The sequence below is a fragment of the Pristis pectinata genome, chromosome 9 (genome assembly GCF_009764475.1).
Source record: "Pristis pectinata isolate sPriPec2 chromosome 9, sPriPec2.1.pri, whole genome shotgun sequence".
Taxonomy (NCBI): domain Eukaryota; kingdom Metazoa; phylum Chordata; class Chondrichthyes; order Rhinopristiformes; family Pristidae; genus Pristis; species Pristis pectinata.
The window spans coordinates 73,902,117-73,928,045 of record NC_067413.1 but is presented as its reverse complement, the minus strand read 5'-3'; the positions used below and the strand labels follow the sequence as shown (position 1 = coordinate 73,928,045).

The following is a 25,929-nucleotide window of genomic DNA, read 5'->3' as shown; positions in this document are numbered from 1 at the left end:
TAAAAATGTCATTTGTATATAGAATTGAAGTACAAGCAGCATTTACATATAGGGAAGGAAATTACTTCCTTTGTAAGAAAGACCAGCTCAATTTATGTGTAATGTCACTCTTCAGACAAATAGTTGATTCTTTCAACTGTGAACATTTTTTACTTCTGTTTTAAAATAATCCATTGAGTTGAAGATGTTGGAACATAAAACCCTGAAAGGTTTCATTCCCTGATCTTTAGCAAGGCAGTTGATATCAGCAGGAACATTTGTAGGGCTATTACAACTTGTTTCAATGTCCCCATTTTTCAGAGTGGGATTGAAAAAAATCAGTCTCCACCCTACCAGTATTCAGTGACACATGCTGGAAAGTGTACATGCTTTGAAATTAGGTAATGACTCATTTAGCTCAGTTGCAAGGAACCTCATTCTCAAACAGTTTGCTGATATTACAGAAATAATTCGCTGTTACTTTTCTCTGTGACGATTCGTTCCCATCAGCAAAGCATATTGGAATTCTGGGTTCTGGCATTTGATACCAACATACTGTGTCCAACATTTGCCCTTTAGCATACTCATACAATTTTCAAACTGCAAGATGCACCTTTCTTGAAGGTGAAGGTTGTAGCCAAGGAGCAAATAAAAGCTAAGGAATTCAGGAATCCAGGCTGAGACATTCCTTTACTAAAATAGATTTTCTCATTGGGATCAGTAGTTATTGATCCAAACAATAGCTTGGTTCTCCTAAAAGCCATCTGGTCAACAATTCTTCTTTTTCATTTACAATGGGCACTCTGCAGTGTTCACAGTGAAGGCATAATTGAAAACCGCCACTGTTTTGCATTAAGGGCGCATCTGTGGTCAGATATCACTTCAATAAATATTCAATGTAAATCATTTTGTGAAGGGCTAACGCTGAAAGCATAATTCCTCACCAGGGACCCATGTACACTTAAAGGAATCCTACAATCCTACATCTAGTGAATCTTGTTTGCCCGGCCAGCTGAAGCCTTAAAATTTGATGACATTGCTATTACTTGGAAACAAAGCAGCTGGTGTTCCTGATATACATGGCATGAATGTTGCCCTGGGTCACCAAAGAGGATGTGGTGTCTGGAAATTTCTGTTCTGTGGTTAGTTTCACATCTTAATGTTGTGCGCAAATCACTGTTCAGTGAATGGTGGAACTGTGCAGCAGCTTGACTGGGAAGAGTGTGGGGGTGATGCTAGGACTCTTCCAGTCTGTGAGGCAATAGTGGCAACAGTGATGGATTTTCAAATGAACTGAGCCACAACATTCTGAAGCGAACAGCTCCCTAGATGGTCACAACCTCTCTTCTCTGGGATAAATACAGCAGAATTAAGGATGGAATTTCAGGGCCTTTAGTTTAAAAAATGGTGTACCTGACACGTAGAGTGGCTTAGTGCTTATGATTCTGGACTAATTACTCAGGGGATAAACGTGAATCTGCAAAGGTGTCAGGCAGGAAAAGACCCATCCAGTTGATTCCACTCAGCTGCAATCCCTTCTGGATCACAGTATAAACATTACCCACTTCACCCAAAAGCCTTATAATCTGCTGGGAGAGGCAAAATTAAATGCTAAGACCCAGGTCAGACTTAATTTTAATCACCTGAAGTGTCACAGGAAATAAATTCTCTCTGACATTTTAGGCGATTAAAACTCGTCCAGAACTTCATGTCGACTTTTATTTACCTTCTGGAATACCTGCCTGTTAAAAGAAATGACCTCTGTCCTAAATGCTTTAGTTGTAAGTGTAGCGGCTAGCTACACACTACGAAATGAAGACACAGAGTCGCTGGTTCCGAAATCGGAGGTCGAATGCTGACAGGGGCGCGGTGCGCCTTTAATAGCCGAAAACTTCCCGCGCTACAGTTCCCGCGCTGACGTCACGCGCGGGTCACCTGACCTTCCCACACGCAGGCTCTCCCAGCCCAACGATGGGGAAGAAGGAGGGCCCCGCGCCATCTTGGATCGGGGCCTCCGACGACGTCGCGATGTCAGGAGCCGGTTCAATGCCGGTGTGGTGAGTCGCTACATAAGTAACTTAAGCACATGATGATTGAGAATCGTTATATGTTACCTGCCTGCTTTCCTGCCTTTCCAAAGAGAACATTATGAAACGTCTGCTGTATAGCTCTGGTGCATAAATAGGGAATGGAATCAGTTCTCATAAAATACAGAATTTGGAAAAGTTCTGGAATGACATTTCAGCCCCAGGAAAACTGGTCTCATTTTTAATGACCCTTGAAAATGATTTTGATGCATTTTGAAATAGCCATCACTGCAACTTCACAAACATCTGCACCTGAACGGCTATAATAATGTAAGCTCAGCCTAATTTCTCATTCAACCTGTATGCTTGTAGTTTGTGATTTATCATTTTAAATGGCTCACTGTTGAATTTAAACTGTTGTCATTAGGAAGCCAAAGAACCAGGTATTTGCCGCTATCATCAATATTTATAAACCCTTAGGACTGACGAAACAATTATCCACAATCACACAGTAGACTGCAGATCTAGGTCAAAAATCTGAGGTGACCCCAGCTGCATTGGTTTGATTGGATTGGATCAAAACCAAGCATTTGCTTCAAAGCTGAGCCCTGGCACTTGAAGATGAAATGTGGTGGTAATGTGCTATTTTTAGCTGCTCAGCTTCTTCCGAAAGATTACATCACCACAAGCAGCATACTGCAGTCACAATACGGAAACAGCACAAAGAACGAGAGATACCGGCTGATTTGTACAGCTGCAGATGTGCTGAATTAATGGGTGGGGGTTTGAATTTTGCAATGCGCTGTGGCAGTAGGGCAACATGTAAAGCAGTCCTACAAAGAATGGGCTCTTGGTTTTGTTACACAAAGGAAAACTTTCCCTAATTTACAAGTGAAGAATTTTGAACCGATGTCAATATCCGAAATAAACTACGAAATTTTGTTCGTTTTCATTTTTGCAGAAAACAACCTTGATGATATGCTCAGAGGGGAGTTGGATGGATGACAGGGCAAGGTGAGGGGCAGGTGGACACAGTTGGTAATGAATTTCATTGCTAAGCCTCAAAAAGAGATGTGAGGTGAAAGGATTGCTTTGTGTCTAAAATTAATTTTGGTGGTTTCAGGCTGAGTTTGTGTGCTCAATAATACAGCATGGATAATGTTCTTGATTCACCTGCAAAATAAACATTTTCTATTAAGGTACACAAAATGGAGTGTGTGAAAAAGATTTATTTTGGCACGCTAAAGAATACAGTCAGAGATGGCCTGGATTTTGTACATAAGCCAGTGGTATTTTGGATAAAGATAAGGGCACCTAAAATTCCAGCATTGTAAGGTGGCTTTTATCCTTTTTCTGTTATCACCCTTATCCTGGCAAGCATGAAAATGAGACTAAAATTCTCCCAATGATAGATCTGAGAACTGCAAAAAAGTTTTGCCTGCAGGATTATGGAATGCGTGTCGAGAATTAGTTACTGAACTGGAGGTTTAAAAAAGAATTTATTCCATTCTTGTTTCTGTAATTCTTAACAAGAGCGAGGAGGAGCTCACCCACCTCCACCCATTTCCACCCCAGCTAAGGGGCAACAGCTCTGGTACACTTAAGAATGGGTTAATAAAGTGGTTGAAGTAAAGTGGAATAAAGGAATATGGAAAAAGGTGGGGATATCTGATTAATCTTAGTGTTGAAGCACAAATGGCCTATTTCTGTGTTATTACTACATAATTTTATACACCAGAGATATGGAAAAAATACATCTTTTATCACATCTTCTGTAAATGGATCATTCCTTACCTTGAAGTGCTTCTAAGCGATGGCTCTGAATCACAATGCACAGCTGCAGCACAAGCTGTGGAGCACTTTCCAAAAACGTTGCCAGCAGATGTAACATACTTACATCCGCATACTCATACACCATGTTCCAGTAAAAGCGCCAACGGTCAAGCTCTCCACTTTGACGACTTCTGATACCAAGATATATAGTACGCAAATATCTGAAGAACAAGATAAAGGAAGTATTAAAATAATGGCGCAAATTAGACCTATTAAAAACACAAAAGAATTTTATATATTTACATACAGTATGTGTCTGTGTATCAGACTACAAGAGAGAGGGAGAGGAGGGTACTTGCACATCAGAGGCTCATGAAACTCGAGATGTAGCCAATTAAAGATGGATTGGGGAAAGTGACAAAAAATTGGAAATTTTTCTTTATTTTTATTCCAAATATTTTATGGTACAAAAACATTACTGATCAGAAAAAAGCAACAGTCAAAAAGACATACAGAACAGAATTTGATAAAACAATTCTGATGAAAGGTCATTGACCTGAAAAGTTAGCTCAGTTTCTCTCCCCATAGATATTACCTGACTTGTTCATTATTTCCAGCATTTTCTGTTTTTTAAGTAGGTGCAGAAGCAGAAATTGGTGTAAAGCCATTTTGAAGTTTTTAAAGGGGATAGACTGCTAATATGAAGTGGGTGAAAAAATTGTTCCTTTATTTGCCACTCCTTGACATTTGCTCTCCTGGTAGGAGGGGTAGAGGGTTAATGCTGTTAATGCTGTTAATGCTGTCAGCAGGAAGCTATAGATCTCATTGGCCAGACCCTCACAGCTCTTTTCCATACTCCCTGGGGAGATGGGGGAGGCACACATTCAAGCTCCAGCTGCAGAAAGTACAAGGCAACAGAAGTAAAATGAAAGACAGTTTGGAAATTACTAGCACCACCTTCTCTTCAAGGATTTAACCCTGAATGTCACCGAATATTAAAGCCTGGTGTTACTATGGGCAATTGAGGCCTGAGTAATCCAAAGCCTAGTATTATCCAGTTCCTATTCCTGGCTCCCTTTCTCATTCACTCTTGAGTTGAAAGTGAACCAGCATTTTAACATTTATCCTTTTTATATTATTGCAGGCTGGAAGAGCAGTTGACAGCATTGTCAGTGATCAAAACTAAGACAACAGCATCCTGTGCTTGTCTCACATTTCCAAGCCTCACTGCACACGTGAAGTGGAGTAACTGATGGAAAAACGCAAGTGGTGACATTGTGCCAGCTATTTTAATATGTGATCTCCTTTGAAAAATGCATCGCTACATGAATGCATTAATATTTTGAGTATGCTACTTCTTGATGTTTAAGCATTTTAAAGTTGAACCTTTTCTAAATTTGTTTAAGGTGTCACGAACCAGCAACAAAAGAAACACACTGAGCATGATTCAGTGTTAAAAACTATTTTATTAATCACTACTTATGATAATACGTAAAATAAAAGTAAAAATGTTAGTATATTAGAATTCAGAAATGTTAAACCTTGAACGTTAACCCCAAAACTAAACTCTTTGTGTGTGTGTGTGTGGCAAAGTCCCAAACTCCAAGTTCAGGAATGGTTCTTAAAGTTCAGTTCCGCAAGCCATAAGGTGAAACATGAGCAAGGGCTTCTTCAACAACCACCGTTGTCTGAAGATAAGACGTAGATGTAGAGAAACATAGAGAGAGTAAATATGAAATCCAAATGTTCCACGATGGAACCCAAACGACACTTCAGTGTTTACTCGGTAGTGACTTCCTCACCCCGAAAAGCATCCGAATCGTGGTCGTCCACACACAAATACCTGTTTCCTTCTACAGGTCAGCAATAAAGTGAACTCCACCGGATTACTTCCAACTTCCATACATGGATTTCTGTGGCAAACACAGTTATTGTTTCTCATCCATCGATAGAGAAAACAAGCAGGCTGGTGTCTCTCTCCTTTCTCTCTCTCTCTCCTTCTTCTTCTTCTTCTAACTTCTTCAACAACGTCATTACGTCCTTTATCTTCTATTGACGTAAGCACGCCCCACACACACATACACACACACTCTCTATCTTAAAGGGACTTTCACTGAGTCCGTAACAAAGGAGCTTTTAAAAACTTACATGTAAAATGTTTGCAAGAATTGGGAAACAAACGGATAAGTGAAAAAGCAGTACCATCTTGGGATGGATCTTTTAAAATTTTAAATTGCATCAAAATATGGGGTCAGCTTTGATTTACCCCAGCAACTATTACTTAGTCAGAGAAGAGATGAAAATGCTGGTCATGTTAATTAATATATTAATCACCTGTTTTATAGGTCTGTGGCCAGCACACATTTATCCCTGTACTAGCCTGGGAGGAGGCAAAGGCACCACAGTTGAAGAAAATGGTGATCTTTGCAAGTGTCCTTTAGCAGATGACATAGCTACACAACTAACATTTGAGCCTACGGAGACGCATCCAAGTCTATAAATATAGTTAGTAACCTTATGGTGCATGCAGGTTCTTGCTGTTTCCCTAGTATGCCTTGGTTCATCTTTTATCATTTCAGCTTTGAGTAATTCCGAGCTACCCTCCCCTGAAAAAAATTCTTTTTGGATTAGGAAGCCAATTTAAATAACATATGAAGGAGCAGTAATAGGCTATTTGACCCCTCGAGCTTGCTCTGGCATTCAATAAGATTGTGGCATAGATGATGCTGCTCTTCCAGAGCTGTTTGGAGTAACCTAACTGCAGCCATGACCTTAGCAGTCTATCTGACTGTCTGGTCTGATTTAAGTCATACAAGTGCAGTGGTTGGATGCCAAGGTGCAATACAGAGATTTAAAGGCAACAGGAACCTTGAAAAAACAGATCAACTGAAAGTACTGTGGAATTTTGCAACCGTACATTTTCACATGGTCAGTTATTGATGAATAATGGTAAGTTTCAATAACAAATCAATATTGCAGAAAACTGTATTAAGTGTCAGTAATCTTCATAATATAACTAAGGCTGTTATCCCATGTGAATGAGTTGGCATTGTTCTATTGTAGGAGGGAAACAACTACACTTCATCTACTTTGCAGGATCACTCTACTGGGCCAAACAGTTGCTGGAGGGAAGAAGAAACTAGCGTAGGATGACGGGACAAGAATATGTGGATGATATTGACTTGACAGTGATGATTCTTTTTTTTAAATTCCAGGTGGCATAGCGAAGAGAGATGGGGAATTCTTGTTCTGTGCAAGGGATACAGGTGTCAGAAAAAAATATCCTTTTTCTTTGGTAATTAGACCTTTTTCCTTTCCAGAGAAAGGCTAATCACATACAGTTGCATATTTTGCAGTATAATAAGACCATAAGACAGAGGAGCAGAATTAGGCCATTCGGTCCATCGAGTCTGCTCCGCCATTCACTCATGGCTAATTTATTTTTCCCTCCTAACCACTATTCTCCTGCCTTCTCCCCATAACCTTTGATGCCCTTACATAATCAAGACCCTATCAACCTCCGCTTTAAATATTCCCAAAGATTTGGCCTCCACAGCCGTCTGTGGCAATGAATTCCACAGATTCACCACCCTCTGGCTAAAGAAATTCCTCCTCATCTCTGTTCTAAAGGGACGCCCTTCTGTTCTGAGGGTATGCCCTCTGGCCCAAGACTCTCCCACTACTGGAAACAGCTTCACCACATCCATAATACTCCAGTGCTTATAAAATTGAATATTTGCAACTTATAACCAGTGCCATAGGAAATCCATTAGTGATTTAAAAATTGAATGAAGAACACTCCAGTGTTTCAAAAGGTGTGAAGCAGTTTATGGTCACACACGGTCTTTCTTTTTGGTTCAATTTGCGATTCTTCTTCCAAAAACAAAAACGAAACCACCAGAATTTACATTCCTGTTCAGACTTTAATGACAAATTCCAGAAGTAGGCACAAGTGCACACAATTGGTCTTCGTGTCAAACAGCCTGGTTACAAACATGTCTGAGCTTAATGGTGAAATGGAACAAGATACGGATGGAGAGGGGAGGGGGGAGTCGTAAGTGGCTATAAAATTGTACTACAGCTATTTATACAACAATTCATTCTGCAAAATGCTGATATATTTCAATCACATGATAAGGTTCCATATAAATGTAAATATTTGTAGTTTTCGTAAGACACTGCATTCAGCAAGGGACAAAGGATAAAAATGATAATTAAACAATAAAATTGGCTTACATTTTTTTAACAAGAATTAGTTTAATGACAGCCATGGGCATGAACCCAGTCTTTCCAATGTGTGACACACTTTATTAGGTCTTTAATGCGTTATATCACCAGTGATCGCCTATTTTACACCTTTCAATCCCCTACGACATCAGGTTAATTGTCTGTATTTCATGCTGTTAAAACCAAAGCACTTGAATCATAATAATATATAACAGTGAATGAGAAGGTGTGCATGTTATGCATTGTCTCCACATGCGCTATTTTTGTTTTCTACTGCTTGCTCAGTGAACACCACATTGTTAGATCTTTAATGTATATTTTAATAAACAGTATACCTCTTATAAGAGTCAGAGAAAGGAAAATTGCTAAAAAGACAAAACTAATGGCTCTTTATCTGAATGCATTCATAACAAGAATGCACAAATGAAAATAAATAGGAGTGATATTATAGGCATTATGGAGGTATTGTTGCAAAATGACCAAGGGAAGGAATTAAATATTCCAGTATACTTAACTTTTAGGACAGATACAATCAGGAAGGCAAATTGGATGGTGGCTTTTATTGCAAGAGGATCAGAAGGCAAGAACAAAAATGTCTCACTGCAATGATACGGCCCTGGTGAGACTGGAACTGGTCTGGACTTCCCACATAAAGGAGGTAGCAAAGGTTTACAAGATTGGGAGGGGGTTACTGTTCTATGAGGTGAGATTGAGCAGATTGGGTCCATAGCATTTAGAAGAATGATACATGTATAAACATTGATATATTAATCTGTATTAATTTGAAAACTAATAAAAAGATTGAAAAAGAAAGAAAGAAGAATGAGAAGTGATCTCACTAAAGTATACAAAATTATTAAGAGGCCTGACAAGATGTTTGCCGGGATGGTGATTCCCTTAGTTACTGTGCATAGAACCAACAGTTACAGTCTCAGGACTGAAAGGAGAAGAAATTTCTGCATCCAAAGGGTAGTGCTTCTTTAGAATTCTCTATCCAGGAAGGCTGTGGAGGCTCAATTGCAGAGTATGTTCAAGACATTCAGATGTTCGGATGTTAAGGGAATCAAGAGATATATAGTCAGTACAGGAGAAGATCAGCCATCATCTTAATGAATGGGGAAGCATGCACAAGAGGTTCTGTGGTTTATACCTTCTCTTTCTCATGTTCTTTCTCTGTACACACCATCAAAATTGGGACAATGATCCTCAGACATCAAGTCCACTTGATGGAGCAGTCTGTGTACAAATGCCCAAGTACTGTATGTTTTATACCCCCAGCTCCGTCCTGGTCAGAGATCCTCTGCTCGTCAATCTCTACAGAGGCTCACTGGTAGACAGCTTGCCTATAAATTCCAGTCCGCCTTACAGCGTATGCTGAAATGGCATTAATTTGGTGGAACAGTGACCATCCCTTCTATCTAAAGTCCGAGGCCCTGGTCCCAACCAACCAGCTGTTGCATACTGATTGCAAGTGTGTCACTCAGTGTCTTCTCCTGAGGCCAGGCTCAGGAGGATGGCCACCAGCCTCATCAAGTCTGTGGCTGGGAGGTGGAGAAGGGCTTGGAGGTTACCTTGATTCACAGTGGACCTTCGGTGAACGGTGAGGGGTGATGGACGGTGGCAGCTAATAGAGCTGCTGCCTCACAGTGGTGGAGAACCAGGTTCATTTCTGACCTTGGTGCTGTCTGTATGGAGTTTGCACATTCTCCCTTTGACTGCATGGGTTTCTTCCGGGTGCTCCAGTTTTTTCCCACATTTCAATGGTGTATGGGTTGGTAGGTTAATTGGCTGCTGTAAATTGCTCCTGGTCTGTAGGTGAGTGACAGAATCAGGGGGGTGGGGGGAGTTGATGAAAGTATGGGGAAATAGATTAATGTAGGATTAGTGTAAATGGTTCATGGTTGGTGTGGACTTGGTGGGCCAAAGGACCTATTTCTGTGCTGTACCTGTCAGACTATGAGTTTTTGATTGTCATTGCAGTTGGAAGAGGGGCTGAGCTCAGGACTGCCACTGTCATGGAAGGTGGGATTGGGAAATAAGTATTAGGTGGGGGTTTGAAGCACTTCATATGGACAGTGGAGGGGGGGACCAGGATTTGGCCATAGATAAATCTCAATGGTACCACAACCTTCATTAAATAGGGGCCTGCTTCAAAGTGAAATACTTTACCCTTGAAGTCATAAAGCTTCAGATTGGATAACTGAGTCTCCTCGGCATCCATGAGGAAACTAAGGTAGAGATCACCTTCGAATGAAAGACCACTCCTTCACATTTCCCCCACCCCACTGACACTGAAGCCGAATGGGAGACCATGGCCAAGCTAGTTTTTCATGCTTTAGTCCATATAATTTAGTCCATTTTGAGCTAGTGAGAGATGCCACCATAATTACCTTTAGGGCCTGGGTCGGGAGGGGATGGTGAGTGGCTGGATGTTGAGGACAACCTTTTCCATGGCCTTCCCACTGGTGCTACCTGTAATGGGAAAATCTCAACTCCGGTCACAGGCGGATTGGTTGACCATCAACAGTGCCTTGGGCTTCTGCAAAGCAACTGCTTCAGATTAACAAGTCTACACAGTGGCTCTGATTTGATCTTGAATGATCAGAGGTGTCATTTTTATCCCACAGTGACCATTTTTATATTCCTGAAACAAACACCTTTCCACTGACTTAAACTGTCAATAATTCTGGGAAATCCAGAATTATGTTAACGATCTGTCTAATTACTAATTACCAAGTCCTAACAAAGAGTCAAAAATAAGAAATGAAAATCAAAAAGGTACTGCAGATGCTGGAAATCTGAAATAAAAACAGAAAACACTGGAAACACTTAACAGCACAGGCAGCATCCATGGAAAAGACAACAGAGTTACTTTGTTTTGAAACCTGAAATAAATGGGAACAGCTGAATATACCTACAAGATCAGTCAGCATCTGTGGTGAGAAAAATTAAGTTGAGGCTTCAGGCCAATGGTTTAAAGGTGGAAGTTTTATAGAAGTTGCCTGATCTGCTGAATGTTTCCAACATTTTTGTTTATATTTCCTAATGAAATAGTTCCAATTGGTTTAGCCTGTGTGATGATTTGCAAAATATAAGTTTCCTTGCATGGAAAGATTAAGTGACAACGTGTCAAAATCATGTGCAAACTCAGACCTACAGAGACAGGACAGCAACCTAATTCCAATGCTCATCAATATAAAGTCCACTGCAAGTGGTGTTGAAATTATGTATAACTTCTTTGATTATTAATCCTCATCAAAGTAATCTGAACAAGGGGAATAACAGCCAGAGGGTGCATTACAGGTACACTCATGCCTAGTTCTGGAAAAGCTTAGTGCTGACCTCAACACCTAAATCCCTGATTTGTGTGAAGTTTTGCTGCAGGAAAGCTAATGTTGACAATGTATCCATGTGTAATATGTGTTTAGCCAGTCATAACACAAATTGGTATGATCTTTTTAATTCATACTCATTTCCAAAATTTATGGTTAAGTTGCACTCAGTTTAGCAGCACTGTAATTCTAAGGTTAAGTCTGAGGGCTAACGTTAAGAGAGAACCTTACCGTTTTTAAGGGCTAATGTTAAGAATGGACCTTAGTATGTTCATTGCTGCTGCTAGATTGCAAAAGTGGAATCATAATCCACTCTCCAGTATGAACATCCTTCATTTAATTAGGCATACTTTTGGATTAAATGACTCTTCACCATCCTAACTGCTATGGTGCCTTTACATTGGCTGTGCTTGAACATTTTGTTTTCCTGCTATAAAATATTGTTCAGTTGTAACCAAATAGCATTTCTATACCCATTTATTGGCACTGAGTAACTCTCATCTATTTTAGATTCCTGGAGAATTTTCCACATTATTTCCTAAATAACATTGACTTCAAACAGTACTAATAAAAAAGTAATAAGCCATTCAAAATCTCAGTTTCAAATCTTCTTGCTCGACACAAATATCCTCCCACCCTTCATCTAAACCCATCAACATGTCCTTCCATTCCTTTCTTCCTCGGCTATAGATGACAATCTCCAGCAGCCGCATTTAAAATCTCTTTATATGTTGGAGAATCAGGATGTGCAACCAGAAACTAACCTGACAATGTGATTTGTAGTCTGTTGATCTTTGTGGTCACACAATGGAAGGTTAGTTTTTACATTTTCCTACTGAGAGAAATTTGAAGATTGAAATAAGATATCAATTAAAACATTTATTTCACCGTGGAGTTTAGCTTCACTCAGGTTCACCATGATCAAGTTATGTATAAAAACAAGAGACACAAGGGACTGAAGATGCTGGAAACTGGAGCAACAAACAATCTGCTGCAGGGACTCAACACTCAACGGGTCGAGTGGCATCTGTTTGGGAGGGAGGAAATGTTGACGCTTCGGGTCGAAACCCTGCATTAGGACAAAGGATAGAGAAGGATGATAGCCAGTATAAAGAGGAGAGGGGGATGAGTGAGACAGGGGCCAGTAGGTGATTGGTGGATTGGGGAAAGGGTGAAGAATGACAGGCAGATGCAGCCAGGTGAGGGAGGGGGAGGTGTGGAGTTGGAAGACAGAGGCAGGTGGATGATAGATGAAGGCAGGGAAAAAAAAAGGGTAGATTGAGCCAGGTGCGAGGGGGAGGGTAAAATTGGAGAAGGCTGGGTGATAAGCAGGAACACAAAGACTATCAGTTCTGGAATCTGGTAAGTAAGGAAGATGATAGTGGAAACCATTAGGGGAGAGGTGCAGGGCAGATGGAACCAGAACCAGATGGGAGAAGAGGATGCTGGTAGGTGATATGTGTGGGTAGTAGATGGATGGAACTGGGAGGTGGGGGGGGGCAGGGGAGTGGGAAAATGGACAGAAAAGGTAGAACTGGAAGGACTGGAGGATAATCAGGAGGAGAGAGAGGGGAGTGGTGGGAGCACACTAGAGGTGAGGGTTACCTGAAATTGGAAATTGCGATGTTCATACCATTGGACTGTAGACTACCCAGGCGGAGTATGAGGTGTTGTTCCTCTAGTTTGCATTGGGCCTAATATTCTAACAAAATGATTACTGTACTGGATCACCATCTCTCAGTATTACAATCATATCTGCTGTTCCCCTGATAAGAAAGATTGGATATCCAACAGGCTGTTTTAATAAGTACTAGTGCTGCTTAATACTGTAAGGTGATAGTTTTGTACCTAAAACACACTGCTCTGCTGTAGGATATTTCATAATTGTCAAATCTAATTTTGAGTTAGAAGATAACATCTACCTAGCACTACTTAAAGGAGTAGTTTTCAAATGTTTTGCTGCTACTTTAAAGCCTTAGCCAATGAGAAATTCAGGTGGATGTATAGTTTTATTATTGTGGTTGTGTGTAAAGTTTCAATATATGCTCCAAGTAGATAAGGTGATTCATCAGAAAATTACTCTCCAAGGTTTAAAGGTTGAAAAATATGGTGATTGTGGAACATCAACATGGTAGATGTGTTTCCCCAATCCTTTTGGGCAGGCACGGTGGTGCAGTGGTTAGCGTAACGCTATTACAGCGCCAGTGATCTGGGTTCAATTCCGGCCACTGTCTGTAAGGAGTTTGTATGTTCTCCCCATGTCTGCGTGGGTTTCCTCCGGGTGCTCCAGTTTCCTCCCACATTCCAAAGACGTACAGGTTAGTAAGTTGTGGGCAAGCTATGTTGGTGCTGGAAGTGTGGTGACACTTGCGGGCTGCCCCCCGAACACTCTATGCAAAAAATGCATTTCACTGTGTGTTTCAATGTACATGTGACTAATAAAGATATCTTTTAACATAAGGGAGTAAAGAGCATTATTGTAATAAAATCCAGCAACTATTGGATCTGCTAATTTTCCAGATATACCTGATTACCAACATGTCCATTGCCCAACAACAAGCAGGTTTTGCCTCACTGAGGCTGCTGTGACGATATGCTTATCCTCACCAAAAATACAGAGACTAGCTTCCAGTGTAACCTTAAGACTGAAGCCATGTTCATTGACATTTCTGCAGGATGTGATACTGTGCAGAACGATGGTCTGTTGCTAAAACTGTCTTGCCTTCTCCTGTGCACCAAGCTGCTCTGCCTTTTGTGGGCATTTCTGAGTAATCAACAGATGCCCTTCTACGTCTGAGACAAAGTGACTGACCAAGGGTTATAAATAACAGCCTCCTGCAGGGAACTGTTCTTGCCCTGACTCTTCTTAAAATTTTTATGAGAAAAATGCCTCTTACCTTTTCTAGAAAATTTACATATGCTGATGACCTGGCACTTATCATGCAGGCAAGACTTCAAAGAGATTGAAGACATGCTGACATCCAACCTGTCAGTAAAAGCAGAGTATTTCTAAAAACAGAGGCTGCAATCTAATCCAACAAAGCCCGTCACCCCAGGGTTTTACCCAAAATCACAAAACACAAGTTCATCACAACCTCATTTTTTGCAGATAAAGATTACAAGATAATCTAGCTCTGTCCTACCTACGTGTGGCAATCATTTGCATCTTAACTTTTCATCTGCTTCTTTGAAAAATAGATGCAAAGATCAAGTTGGGTGAACATAGTGTGAAAACTAACATAAGCAAGCAAGAGCATTGGTCTTCCTCAAGGCCAAGCCCTGTGCATTCGTCTGGGCTCCAGCCACTCACCTAATGCGAGGCTATCCTGTTGTCACAGAAGCATTTCAATGGGTTACAGTGCTGGGCAATAATGATCCTACCACACTCTCAGTGCAACGAAGCTACATTCAGTAAAGTCACCTGTATGAATGTCAACCCAGATTTCTCATGCACAGAGATACTGTACAAAGAACTTCCCAGCTCACTGATAGTTCTCACAGAAACCCACATGGATAGTGTACAAGCCCTTGCAGGACAGGATAACACAGGAGCTTGGAGTATAGCATGAATGAAAGCAACAGCGAGAATCCATATTAAATGTTGTACCCAACAATAAAGCCTCTTAGTTTGACCTCTTGAGAAACATGGAAAGTTCTAAAGTGGATCCAGACAGGGTTTGGGTGCCATATCCACTGAATACACAAATGGCGTTTTAAAGAATTCATTGGAATGTGACTATGACAACCCTGATTGACCTATGGATCACGTAACAATACTCTGCTCTCTTTAAAATTTTGATGATGACTTTGCTGAGCTATGCTTCCATTTCTCAAGAGACATTAGTCTTGTTAAGTAAGCTTAAATGAGATTCATTATTCTTGCTCCAGTGAAGCAAACAAAAGAAGCAACTTTTAGGTTGTACTGTCACTGTATATGATTGAGTCTATAAGAATGATTCTGCAATCACACATTGCCAAAGAGAAGTTGTGCTCAGAGAGGGTGACAGAGCGACCATAGCCATATTGTGCCAATCTCTGACACATATTCCCAAGAAATATGCCCTGCTAGAATTATCTCAGACAAGTCCAGAATAATGTGATTATTGCCAATTTAAAATTTAAAACTGAGCAATAGATTTTGCAACCAATTGGAGTAACTCAGGAACTGTTTCCAAATTACACCGATTACACCCATTGTGCACATTGAGAGCTTCTTGAAATATAACAGGAGGCTTGGAAAATCCCATGCTTTGCCAGCTTTATTGTTCTGACCTTGCATACATGAAGACTGAGAGGAGTCGAATGGAAGTAAGACAACAATGCAACTCTGGACAGTGGGCAATTTCACTTTCTGCGATTCATAACTATTGGAAGGTTGGATTATTTAACAGAGATTTATTGTAGTTTACAGATATCTTTCATTATTCCAATTCCTCCCATTTTAGAATCACCACAATACACAGATAGTATATTTTCAATATGTTGGAGTCTGTAAGGGAATTCACCTTGTTCAAATACATGACCATTTTAAAGCAAGGCTTGTCTGTCTTTAATTGAGACTAAAAACAATCAATAAAACAATCTACATAATGTAGTTTATATAGTCTTGCTACTACCATTAACCAGCTTGGACCATTCTATAAGCAAGGATACAACTGCATCAGAAACAATGAGTAGTGCATAATTCTCCTAATGTGGAAAGATGAGAATTTATTCCCATTATGTTGAGGTCTATGAATATAAAGGCCAGTCCTTTGTTCCCACATAGTTTTCTTTCAATTGCCTATAATTGCAGTGCACCCTGAACCCTCATTTCACAATTAATTTCCGTTAGCCAACTCTCAACTTCAGTAAAGAGATAAGAAAAAGCATTATATTACAGAACAGCTAAATAATTAATAAAATTTGAAAAATATAACGATAAATTCCTTATTTACAACAAGAGTTGCTGGATTGAATATCAATTTTCTCCCTTTAGGAAAGAGCAGCACTGGCACCCAAACACTCCTCCAACACTCCTCCATTTCTTTGAGTTACTGGATAATCTTGGTGACCTTGTGGATAAATTATCGGTGATAAAAGGAAGTTGTCAGTAGTTGCTGCAAAATCCTGGCAGTGCTGCAATGGAATTAACACCCCGACTGTGTCTACCTTGTCTTAGAGTGCATCCATGTATACTCAGAGTGTGTGTATGTGCAAGTCCAAGTGCATATGTCCGAAGTCTGTACCACAGAGCAAGCTCTCCAATTATCTTGGATCCCTTTGCCATTGGACCAAGACCTTGCTCAGCAGTAGCTGATGTGCTATAGCCATACCCCATTGAAAGAACTCACACCATAGCCATCTTACACTCAGAATAGGAGGAGGAGAAGGAGGAGAAGGAGAAGAAGAACTTAGATACATGATAGGGTATATAAAGAGGTTATTCAGAGAAAGAAAAAATCATGAAAGTCAACTGAACCCTTGCTTGCAGGGCACCATCTCCATTTCCTGAGTCTACTGCCACCTCTTACATGGCAGAACAAGAAAATGAGATACGGCCTCAAACCAGCACCAACATATATAATGGGTGGGGAAAAAGAAAATGTAGTTAGTTAGCAGTGGTCTTTACCATCAGATCTGGTCTCAATCCCAAACCAGTTGAGGTAGGACTGTGAAAGAGTGTTCTTATTATTATTGTTCTGTTCCTGTTCTTGTTTTCAGCCCAATCATGAAATCTTTAAACCTTAGATGTTAGACATCAAATATACTGTAGGAGTACACAGATTTCTATTACTACCAACAGGAAATAGTATAGAAAATTACAGAACTACGATGGTTGTTCCACAACAATTTATGGAGGATCTATAACAGCTCATTAGTTCTTCATAATGTGTATTCATGAATTCAAATGATCAGGGTCAGTTTATGCCTGAAGATCTAATGCAGAAAGGATCATAAAGAATCTTCAGATTATGCTTCAAATGCTGCATTAGTTGCCCTTCAATTTGTTACCTGATAGAACATAGAACAGTACAGCACAGAACAGGCCCTTCGGCCCACAATGTTGTGCCGACATAGCTATTTCCCTTCTACCTACAGAATCCCCATATCCCTCTATTTTCCTCTCATTCATGTGCCCATCCAAGCCCCTCTTAAAAGCCTCCAATGAATTTGCCTCCACCACCCTGTCAGGCAATGCATTTCAGGCATCCACCACTCTCTCAGTAAAAAAACGTACCCCTCACATCTGTTCTGAACCTACCCCCTCTCACCTTAAGTGCATGCCTTCTGGTATTGGATCACTCAATAATGCGAAAAAGATATTGCTCGTCCACCCTATCTATGCCCCTCATAATTTTATATACTTCCAACAGATCACCCCTCAGCTTCTGCCACTCTAGAGAAAAGAGACCAAGTTTGTCCAGCCTCTCCTTATAGCACATGACCTCTAAACCAGGCAGCATCCTAGTAAACCTCCTCTGCACCCTCTCTAAAGCCTCGACATCCTTCCTATAGTGAGGTGATCAGAATTGCATGCAATATGGAAAGACTTTTGGGAAATTAATTGCTAATTCCAGAAAAAAAATGTCTAGTTTCTCCTGGAAAAAACATTGATATTAAGGTGCAATTTGCCAGCAAGTTGTATAAGGAAGAGACACATTACCATTGGATTTTTCTGCTGCTGCTACCATTAGCTCTGCAAAAATGGCATTTCGCACATTACCTCCCTGTAATTTTCATGAAATTGCTACATCTGTATGTTAATTGCTCATTAAACTCGCCACAGACAACTCTCCTGTAATTAACAGTGTAAGTATCATTTTAATACCACATGATAACTGTTAATGACTGCCCATCAGCCCCTTGCTCAGAATGTGAACAATTATGTATGGTCTCTTTCTTTCAAGTTGTAAATAGTTTAAATAGATTTTAAATATAGATTTCCTTTAAAATATGATCCTTTAAAATTTCTTACCATTCTCTTTTCTCACTTTTAATCCAATCTTTCTTCTCTTTTTTTCTCTCTATATCTAATTAGACAATACACCTGATTGTGATTCTAGAGGCAAGCTGACAAAGGGAATCAGTCATTCATTACGATCACACTTGGCCACAGACATTTGATGGGATTTTGCACTGGAATTTACTGTAAATGAGAGGAAGAGCAAGCAATGAGAATCAGTGAAAATATTGAACTAAAGGACAAATCAGGTACAGAACCCAATATAATAACCATAGGCAGAAGGCATTAAAGACAGAGATAAAATAGACAAAAATAATTTAAAAAATTAAAATCAGAATTAAGTCTAAATTTACAAAGGTTGTTCTACAGTGATTAGGATTAATCACACCACTATAAACAATGGATATTCCCAACATTTCTGCCAAATTTACCTCATATTGATGAAGTGCAGCAACTTCAGATCATTCAATGTGTTTGAATAGTAAACTACTTGACAAAGCGCCATTTTGAGATTAAAGGGGGCAGAGGTAGGTCATACAGGTCATCAACCTGCTCTATTATTCAACACCAGTCTGACTGAGATTATTCCTCATTTCCACTTCCCTGCTCCTTTAGTTTCCTTGATTTATTCAGTGCCCCCAAATCCTTTAATCCCAGTCTTCAATGATTTATCAACTGTATATCAACAACCTGTGCTCCATCAAAACATCAGTGGTGGTGCTACTTACTGAAGATTATTCAGTGTTTAACTCCATTTACAACTTCTCTACTAATAAAACAACACAAGCTAGCTGACAAAAAAGCCTTGGTAACACCCAATATATTTTCCAACTTCATCATCATTAGTGTTCACTGTTGGGCTACAATTTAGTTAGATTTGTCAAGAGCATGGCCGTAAGGATGGAATTCATGGAGTTCTGATGTTATTTGCTTTCAAGCACAAACTGGGCTCCAGCTGCCAAAACTAGCAACAGAAATTGATCAGAAATCAAAGAATCAAGATCTCACAACAACGTCCAGACTGAGGTTCTACAGCTTTAATGGTCTTTTCACTGGCCTAACATCATAGATAGAGCCATAGAGATTAACAGCAGGACTCCTACATGAATCCTACTTTTTATTCTCATCAACTTTCCCTAGATTCTACCACTCAGCTACACATTAGGGGCAATTTATAGTAGCCAATTAACCTAGTAACCCGCATGTCTTTGGGACGTGAGAACACCCAGAGGAAACCCACGCAGTCACAGGGAGAATGTGCATACTCCTCACAGACAGCACCCAAGGTCAGGATCTAACCTAGGTTTCTGGCGCTCTACCACTGTGCTGCCCTGGTGTGGGAGTCAAATGATGGCCATGTCAATATCAGCTCATCCATCATATTATTTTTCTGTCTGTGGCCAGTATTCTAAAGCCAACATCAATCTAATAAATTTTCAGTTGACTGAAACAGTGGGCTGACTGACAAAAGTTTCTTTTTACAGCTAAGGCAAGAGTACTGGACAAATAGTTCAAGTGTCCTAACAAATGATGGTGCAACAAACCTAACGCTGCAACTCAGACCATTATTTCATGTAGCAGTAACATTTCAAAAATGGAGCAACTTATCATTGCCTTGTTACCAAAATATAAATTCCAATCCATTAATTTGGTATATTTATAATTCTAGTTATCATTAATGTTGGTAATCACATAATGCATTACATTGATAAGGGTGCAGATTAGCTCTTCAGATGAAAGACAAAATTCTTTGCTATTTTGCTCAAGGGTTGCACTCACAAATAAATTGTTCAGAGCCTGAAACTCAGAGAGAACTAAACTACCATGAAGGCAAGGTGCCTCTCCACAGGGAGAGGCTAGACAACAAGATCTATTTTTAAGAGCCAGTGAGGTAGTGACAGCAGCATAGTGTAGTGTGCTTATTGTACGGTCAGATTCAAGACTGATAGCTAAATCTACTAAAAAAAACCCTGTAGATATGCATGCAAATCCAAATTTCACTGCCTTGAATACAAATTTTGTCCACTTGTGTGCAGTTCTTGTTTCTCCAAATCCTGATTAAATACAACATTACCCTGAGGCTGAAAACCTTAACGTAAATTAGATGCAAGAAAATTGAAAATTGCATTTTTCTTTCAACCTTATCAAAAGGGAAGTCATTCTTATTGTCTACAGCTGAAGCTATAGCTTGTTAATTACTTTATTCTCCCCTTAGAGTATTACACCCTTCAATTGACTGCAGTTCAATTCTACAGCAGGAGAGTGCTAAGAGGTGTTGACACTAGCACACATTAGCAACTGCTGGTACTTAATTGGTTTGGAAAAGAGGGAAGACCTGAAGAGAACCACTGGTCAGAGTAATTTTCTGCAGTGATATCAGCATTTTTCTTTAAAAACAGGTTTTTATTTTATCATTGAACTGTATACATTAAGTATATATATACTGTATCATATATACACCAATGTAAACTGGACCACAAATTCATAAAAAGCTGCAGTGAGAAATGTTACAAAAGGACGTAGTTTCTTATTCAATCTGCTTTCACTGTTTTACAGAGTCAGGAGGCTGTGCTACAAGTCCCACTCCAGGAATATAAGCCCAATTTTCATGCTGATGCTCCGGTATTGTAGCCTGATCTCCAGAGTTCTTTCATACCTGAAACACGAGTTTATGCCTCTTCTGATAACAGCACAATGACTTGTAACATTAATATTTTTTCTCTCTATTGAGCTTGCTAAATTCTTCCAGCATGTTCTGTTTTTGGCTTAGTACAGTAATTAGGGAACAGCAGATTGTCAGTGGTCCTGTCATTTGGATAAAATTCACAAGTGGAAGGAAAGATTCCCACAACATTATTTTGAAGAAGAGCTGAGTACAGTAACACTGTAAATCTGGCACAAGCAGGACTTTAGTAGTGGTGGACCGGCAGATTTTCTGGACTATTGGGTGTTATTCTATTAATACTCCAACACACTTTTAATTCACCTTAAGATGTTACACAGTAGTATAATAAACTTCACAGTGAACTCAGTAAGTTTAAAGGGAGCATGGGAACCAGGGCAACAGCGTATTTCAAGGGAGTGTAGGAAGTAGGGCTCTGGTAAGTTTCAACGAGTAAATATCCTCAGTACCAGAGCAAAAGCTACAAAAAAACTGCGAGAAGCTTTAGCAATATTTGTTAAAGTCTTATCTAAAAATATTCTTTGTTCTGTGCTCTAGAATCACAGAGGTTTATGGCACAGAAGGAGACCATTTTGCTTGGTGTGTCAATGTTGGATGGACATTGTGGGCAATACAGTGGCACAGCTGGTAGGGCTGCTGCCTCACAGCTCCAGTGACCCAGGTTTGATCCTGACCTTCGGTACGGTCTGTGTGGAGTTTGCACGCTCTCCCTGTGACTGTGTGGATTTCCCCTGGGTGCACCAGTTTCCTCCCACGTCCCCAAAACATGTGGATTAGTAGATTAACTAGCGATAATAAATCACCCTCGTGTAGAAGAGTTGTAGAAATTGGGAGGTGGCTGGAGTTGATGGGTTAGGGTAAGATTAGCATAAGTGGGTGCTTGATGGTTGTCACAGACTCAGTGGGCCAAAGGGCCTGTTTCTGTGCCGTATTTCTCTATGGCTATTCAATCTACATGTAGAGAGGCAAGAGACACAGAATTCTCTTTTAAAAGATTCAAATCAGCTTTCAAAAAAAGAATGCTGATCATTGTTCTCATGAGCTGATTATCAAATGAGACCCATTCAGTCACTTAAGTCAAACAACAAATAAATATGCTGGACAAAATAGGAACTTTAATTTATTTATGCTTTAGAAATCCCCATGGATTAACCAATGAGGCAATGAATTGAATCAGTTGTTTGAAGCTGATAATATTTCATGTTGGATGGATGTTGTGCATCTGTTTTGCAACAATATAATGCTGTTCCAGATATCCAGAACAGTTTGCCAGCTTAAAGTTTCAACATGAAAATTGTTTAAGGAATTGCCCTTTTTGCTGGCCATAACTTTGTTGGATATATAGACTATGCCTCAATACTTTTATGAAGACATTACAGATCACAAAATCAAGGATTTGAGTTTAAAGAGTAAAGCCATTTTGCAGGTTTTTTTTGTGACAGCAACTATTTCTGGTGGATAACACCTAATAACACCTTAACGACAGAAACTGAGGCAATAATGAGCAACTTATGATCTTCATTTATAGCTCCCAGTAAAACAAAGAGCAAACCCTGCAGCAAGTCAGCTAGGTGACTTGAATTTAAAGACCGAGACTGGCATATCCATGTGCTGTCTGCATGTAGCAACACACAATCTGCTGGAGGAACTCAGTGGGTCAGGCAGCATCGGTGGAGGGAAATGGACAGTCAATATTTCGGGTCGAGACCTTTCACTTGACTCTACAGAGGGGGAGTAGTGAGAGAGGGTCTCACAGAACTCCCATCGAAGAGAGGAGAAAATCTTCTTCGAAGAGACTTTGCAGTGGAGTAGCAAAATGGAGATAGAAGAGGCTGCAGATGTTGGAATCTGGAGCAACACAGAAAACGCTGGAGGAACTCAGTGGGTCAGGCAGCATCTATGGAGGAAAACAGGCATTCAACATTTTGGGAATCATTAACGTTTTGGGTTGCGACCCTTCATCAGTCCAGATAAAGGGTCTCGACTTGAACTGTCAACTGTCCATTTCCCTCCACAGATGCTACCTGACTCACTCCAGCATTTTGTGTGTTATTACAGATTTTCAACATTTGCAGTCTCTTCTGTTGTATGCATGTGCCTGCTATAGTTTTCAATACCATGCATAATTATTACATCATTGCTGGGTCCACAGTATGCTTTTAAAATGATTCACAGTTCAGATATGCTGCAATCTCTGCTTGAATAACGAGTCTATGCCTCACAGTGGCATGGGGCTACTCATGGCATGGGACTTAATCTGCGTGGACGTTTATAATGGGGTGGGGGAAGGACTGGTGGCCATACACACTGAAGGCATGTTTCTCCCTTCCCAGCAGTTTCCCTTCACCTCTCTGCCAGCCTTTTGCGCTGCTTTACAATTGCTGCTCTTTAAAGCTGCAACTTGCTTCCCATGATTCTTCAAGACAAAGATGAAGCTGCTGCAATCCCTAAAGACGTCTGCTCTTGGGAACCAGGCAATTTGCAATTTAATGCAAAAATCAGAAGCAAACCACCCCAACAAGTAATATTCTGCCAATTTTTTAACTCTTTGGGTCACCTGATTAGGCATTAGTTCCAAGAATTTCTCAGTAATGACTGGTAGTCACTTAAAATGGATTGAAGTGAAACACATGGATTCATGTTCCACTACTAAATGTATTATAGATGAGCTTAGGTCTATATGTAATGTCATGCTTTACCTGAGGAGCTCATCACTGACAGTGGCCTTCGACTTCAATTTATTCTGTTTGCTAACTTTATGAAATGGAATGGGATTAAACAGACCCTTATCCCTTCATATTGTTTAGTTTCAAATGGAGTAGACATGAGGTCAATAGTTAAAGAAGCTATCGTGATGCAGGGGTTGCAGGGATATTTAAAATTCAGATGAAGCATTGTTTAGCCTGTTTCTTGCCGGAGTACAAAACAAACCTCCACTCTACCATGGGGTAGATACCAGAAAAGATAATTGTGGGCTGTGTCCACAATTCTCTGAAAGAAACTGCAAAGGGTTGTGGACACAATCCAGCACATCACAGAAACCAGCCTCCCCTCCATGGACTCCAGATGATGACATGATTTGAGAACTTGCTTGCACCATGTGCAACCAAATTTGGCTTCTGGAGTTGAACATCAGTAGTTGCACCACAAACGTTACTATGGTGCTCATCAGAAAGAATGCAGTTTCAAGCAACGTGAGCCTCTTCATATCCTTAGCTCACTGAGTAAGCTGCATTCACCTCCAAAATCGTAGTGGAGGTTTTCAAACTTTTGCAAAAGATACAGATCAAATTTTGTAATTCACCAGGGAAATTAGTCCACATTGTCCAAGAAGAACTCTCGCTCGTCACCCCTGGACAACTTGGTTTTATGAACATTACTCAGTTCAATCCCACTAAGGTACCATTCCTTATCTTACAATCTTTGCGCTCAACCTGACAGTGTACTCACTCCTTCACTAACTGTTCTTAGCACTTGAATCCCCTACTGACCAAATGTCCTGTCTCTAACTGTCCTGAGCAACCGTACTGCCAATTATCTCTAATTAGCCTGACCCTTCTTGTCCCCTCCGCAAAATGGTGAGTGAATCCCCAAATACTAACACCCTTTTATCTATGCACCATAAAAAGCATCCTATCTGGATGCATCACGGCTTGGTATGGCAACTGCTCTGCCCGGGACCGCAAGAAACTGCAGAGAGTTGTGGACACAGCCCAGCACATCGCGGAAACCAGCCTCCCCGCTACGGACTCTGTCTTTACCTCTCACTGACTTGGTGAAACAGCCGGCATAATCAAAGACCCCACCCACAAGGGTCATTCTCTCTTCTCCCTTCTCCCATTAGGTAGAAAATACAGGAGCCTGAAGGCACACACCACGAGGCTCAAGGACAGCTTCTATCCCATTGTGATAAGACTATTGAACGGTTCCCTGATACGATGAGATGGACTCTTGACCTCACAGTCTACCTTGTTATGACCTTGCACCTTATTGTCTACCTGAAATGCACTTCCCTGCAGCTGTGACACTTTACTCTGTATTCTGTTATTGTTTTTACCCTGTACTACCTTAATGCACCGTGTAATTAATTGATCTGTACGGACGGTATGCAAGACAAGTTTTTCACTGTACCTCGGTACAAGTGACAATAATAAACCAATACCAAATTCTATGATCAACCATCTCACTACCTCCTCACCCCCAACTGTCAGTTTCCTGATCACAAACCTTCACACCCACACACCTTTGTTTGCTAATCAATGTGAATAATGTTACCAGATAGCATGTTTAGTGATACTAACTAGGGATTAATTTCAAGGAAATTCATTATTGAAATATCAATACTTATTAAATATGTATTTAGTAAGCATTTTAAGTAATTATATTACTTCAATTTTCTTCCTTTTGATCATTTTTTCCCTCTGGTCATTAAAGATTGGGGTTTGGATATCTTCAGCAGCTAGAAAGGCTCATTGAAAGGTGAGAAGTTGTGGGATGCAAAAGAGAGATATTAATGTGGCAAACCCAAAAGGAAGAATCTACTTGCAGACTGCTTAACTGTTCCAACTGTTTTTTTTTACTTTGCTCTTTGTTGTTTCTCTTCCTTTCTCTTATTTTTGGGTAGATGAGAAACGGTGAGGTGTGTCGGAGGAAGGTGCTCTCCATAGTTACAAGCCACATTCAGAAATAAGTGAAGATATGTCCCCTCAGTGGTTTCATTCCTCATTCACCCCTCCAGCACTCATGCTTCCTCAGCATCCAATGACACTACTGTATCTCCCATCTGCTGGCTTTTTTTTTACTATCTCTTCTAATATTTACAATTCTACATCATTGAAAGTACCTATGGGGTTGCAGTTAGCTGCTATATTCTCCTCTTCCCCTTGCTCCATTGTTATTCACTTCACCCATAACCTTCCATCCACTCCTCTTACAATGCTTCATTAAGGTCACCAGGCTGTT

The 25,929-nt window shown here is 40.2% G+C and overlaps 1 protein-coding gene across 2 annotated transcripts in view; it reads right to left on the bottom strand.

The window, feature by feature from the left end:
- Positions 1-25,929, bottom strand: part of xkr4 (XK related 4) — a 181,191-nt gene that overhangs the window by 44,476 nt on the left and 110,786 nt on the right. Inside the window, exons 2-3 of one of the 2 annotated variants that reach the window (XM_052023202.1) lie at positions 3,801-4,000; positions 3,125-3,179 (exon numbers count right to left, since the gene is read on the bottom strand). In XM_052023202.1, coding sequence (XP_051879162.1) covers positions 3,145-3,179; positions 3,801-4,000 — 235 coding nt within the window. In that variant the 3' untranslated portion in view covers positions 3,125-3,144. Of the gene's footprint in view, positions 1-3,124; positions 3,180-3,800; positions 4,001-25,929 lie in introns of those variants that run through there. The other variant, XM_052023201.1, reaches the window with a different exon arrangement.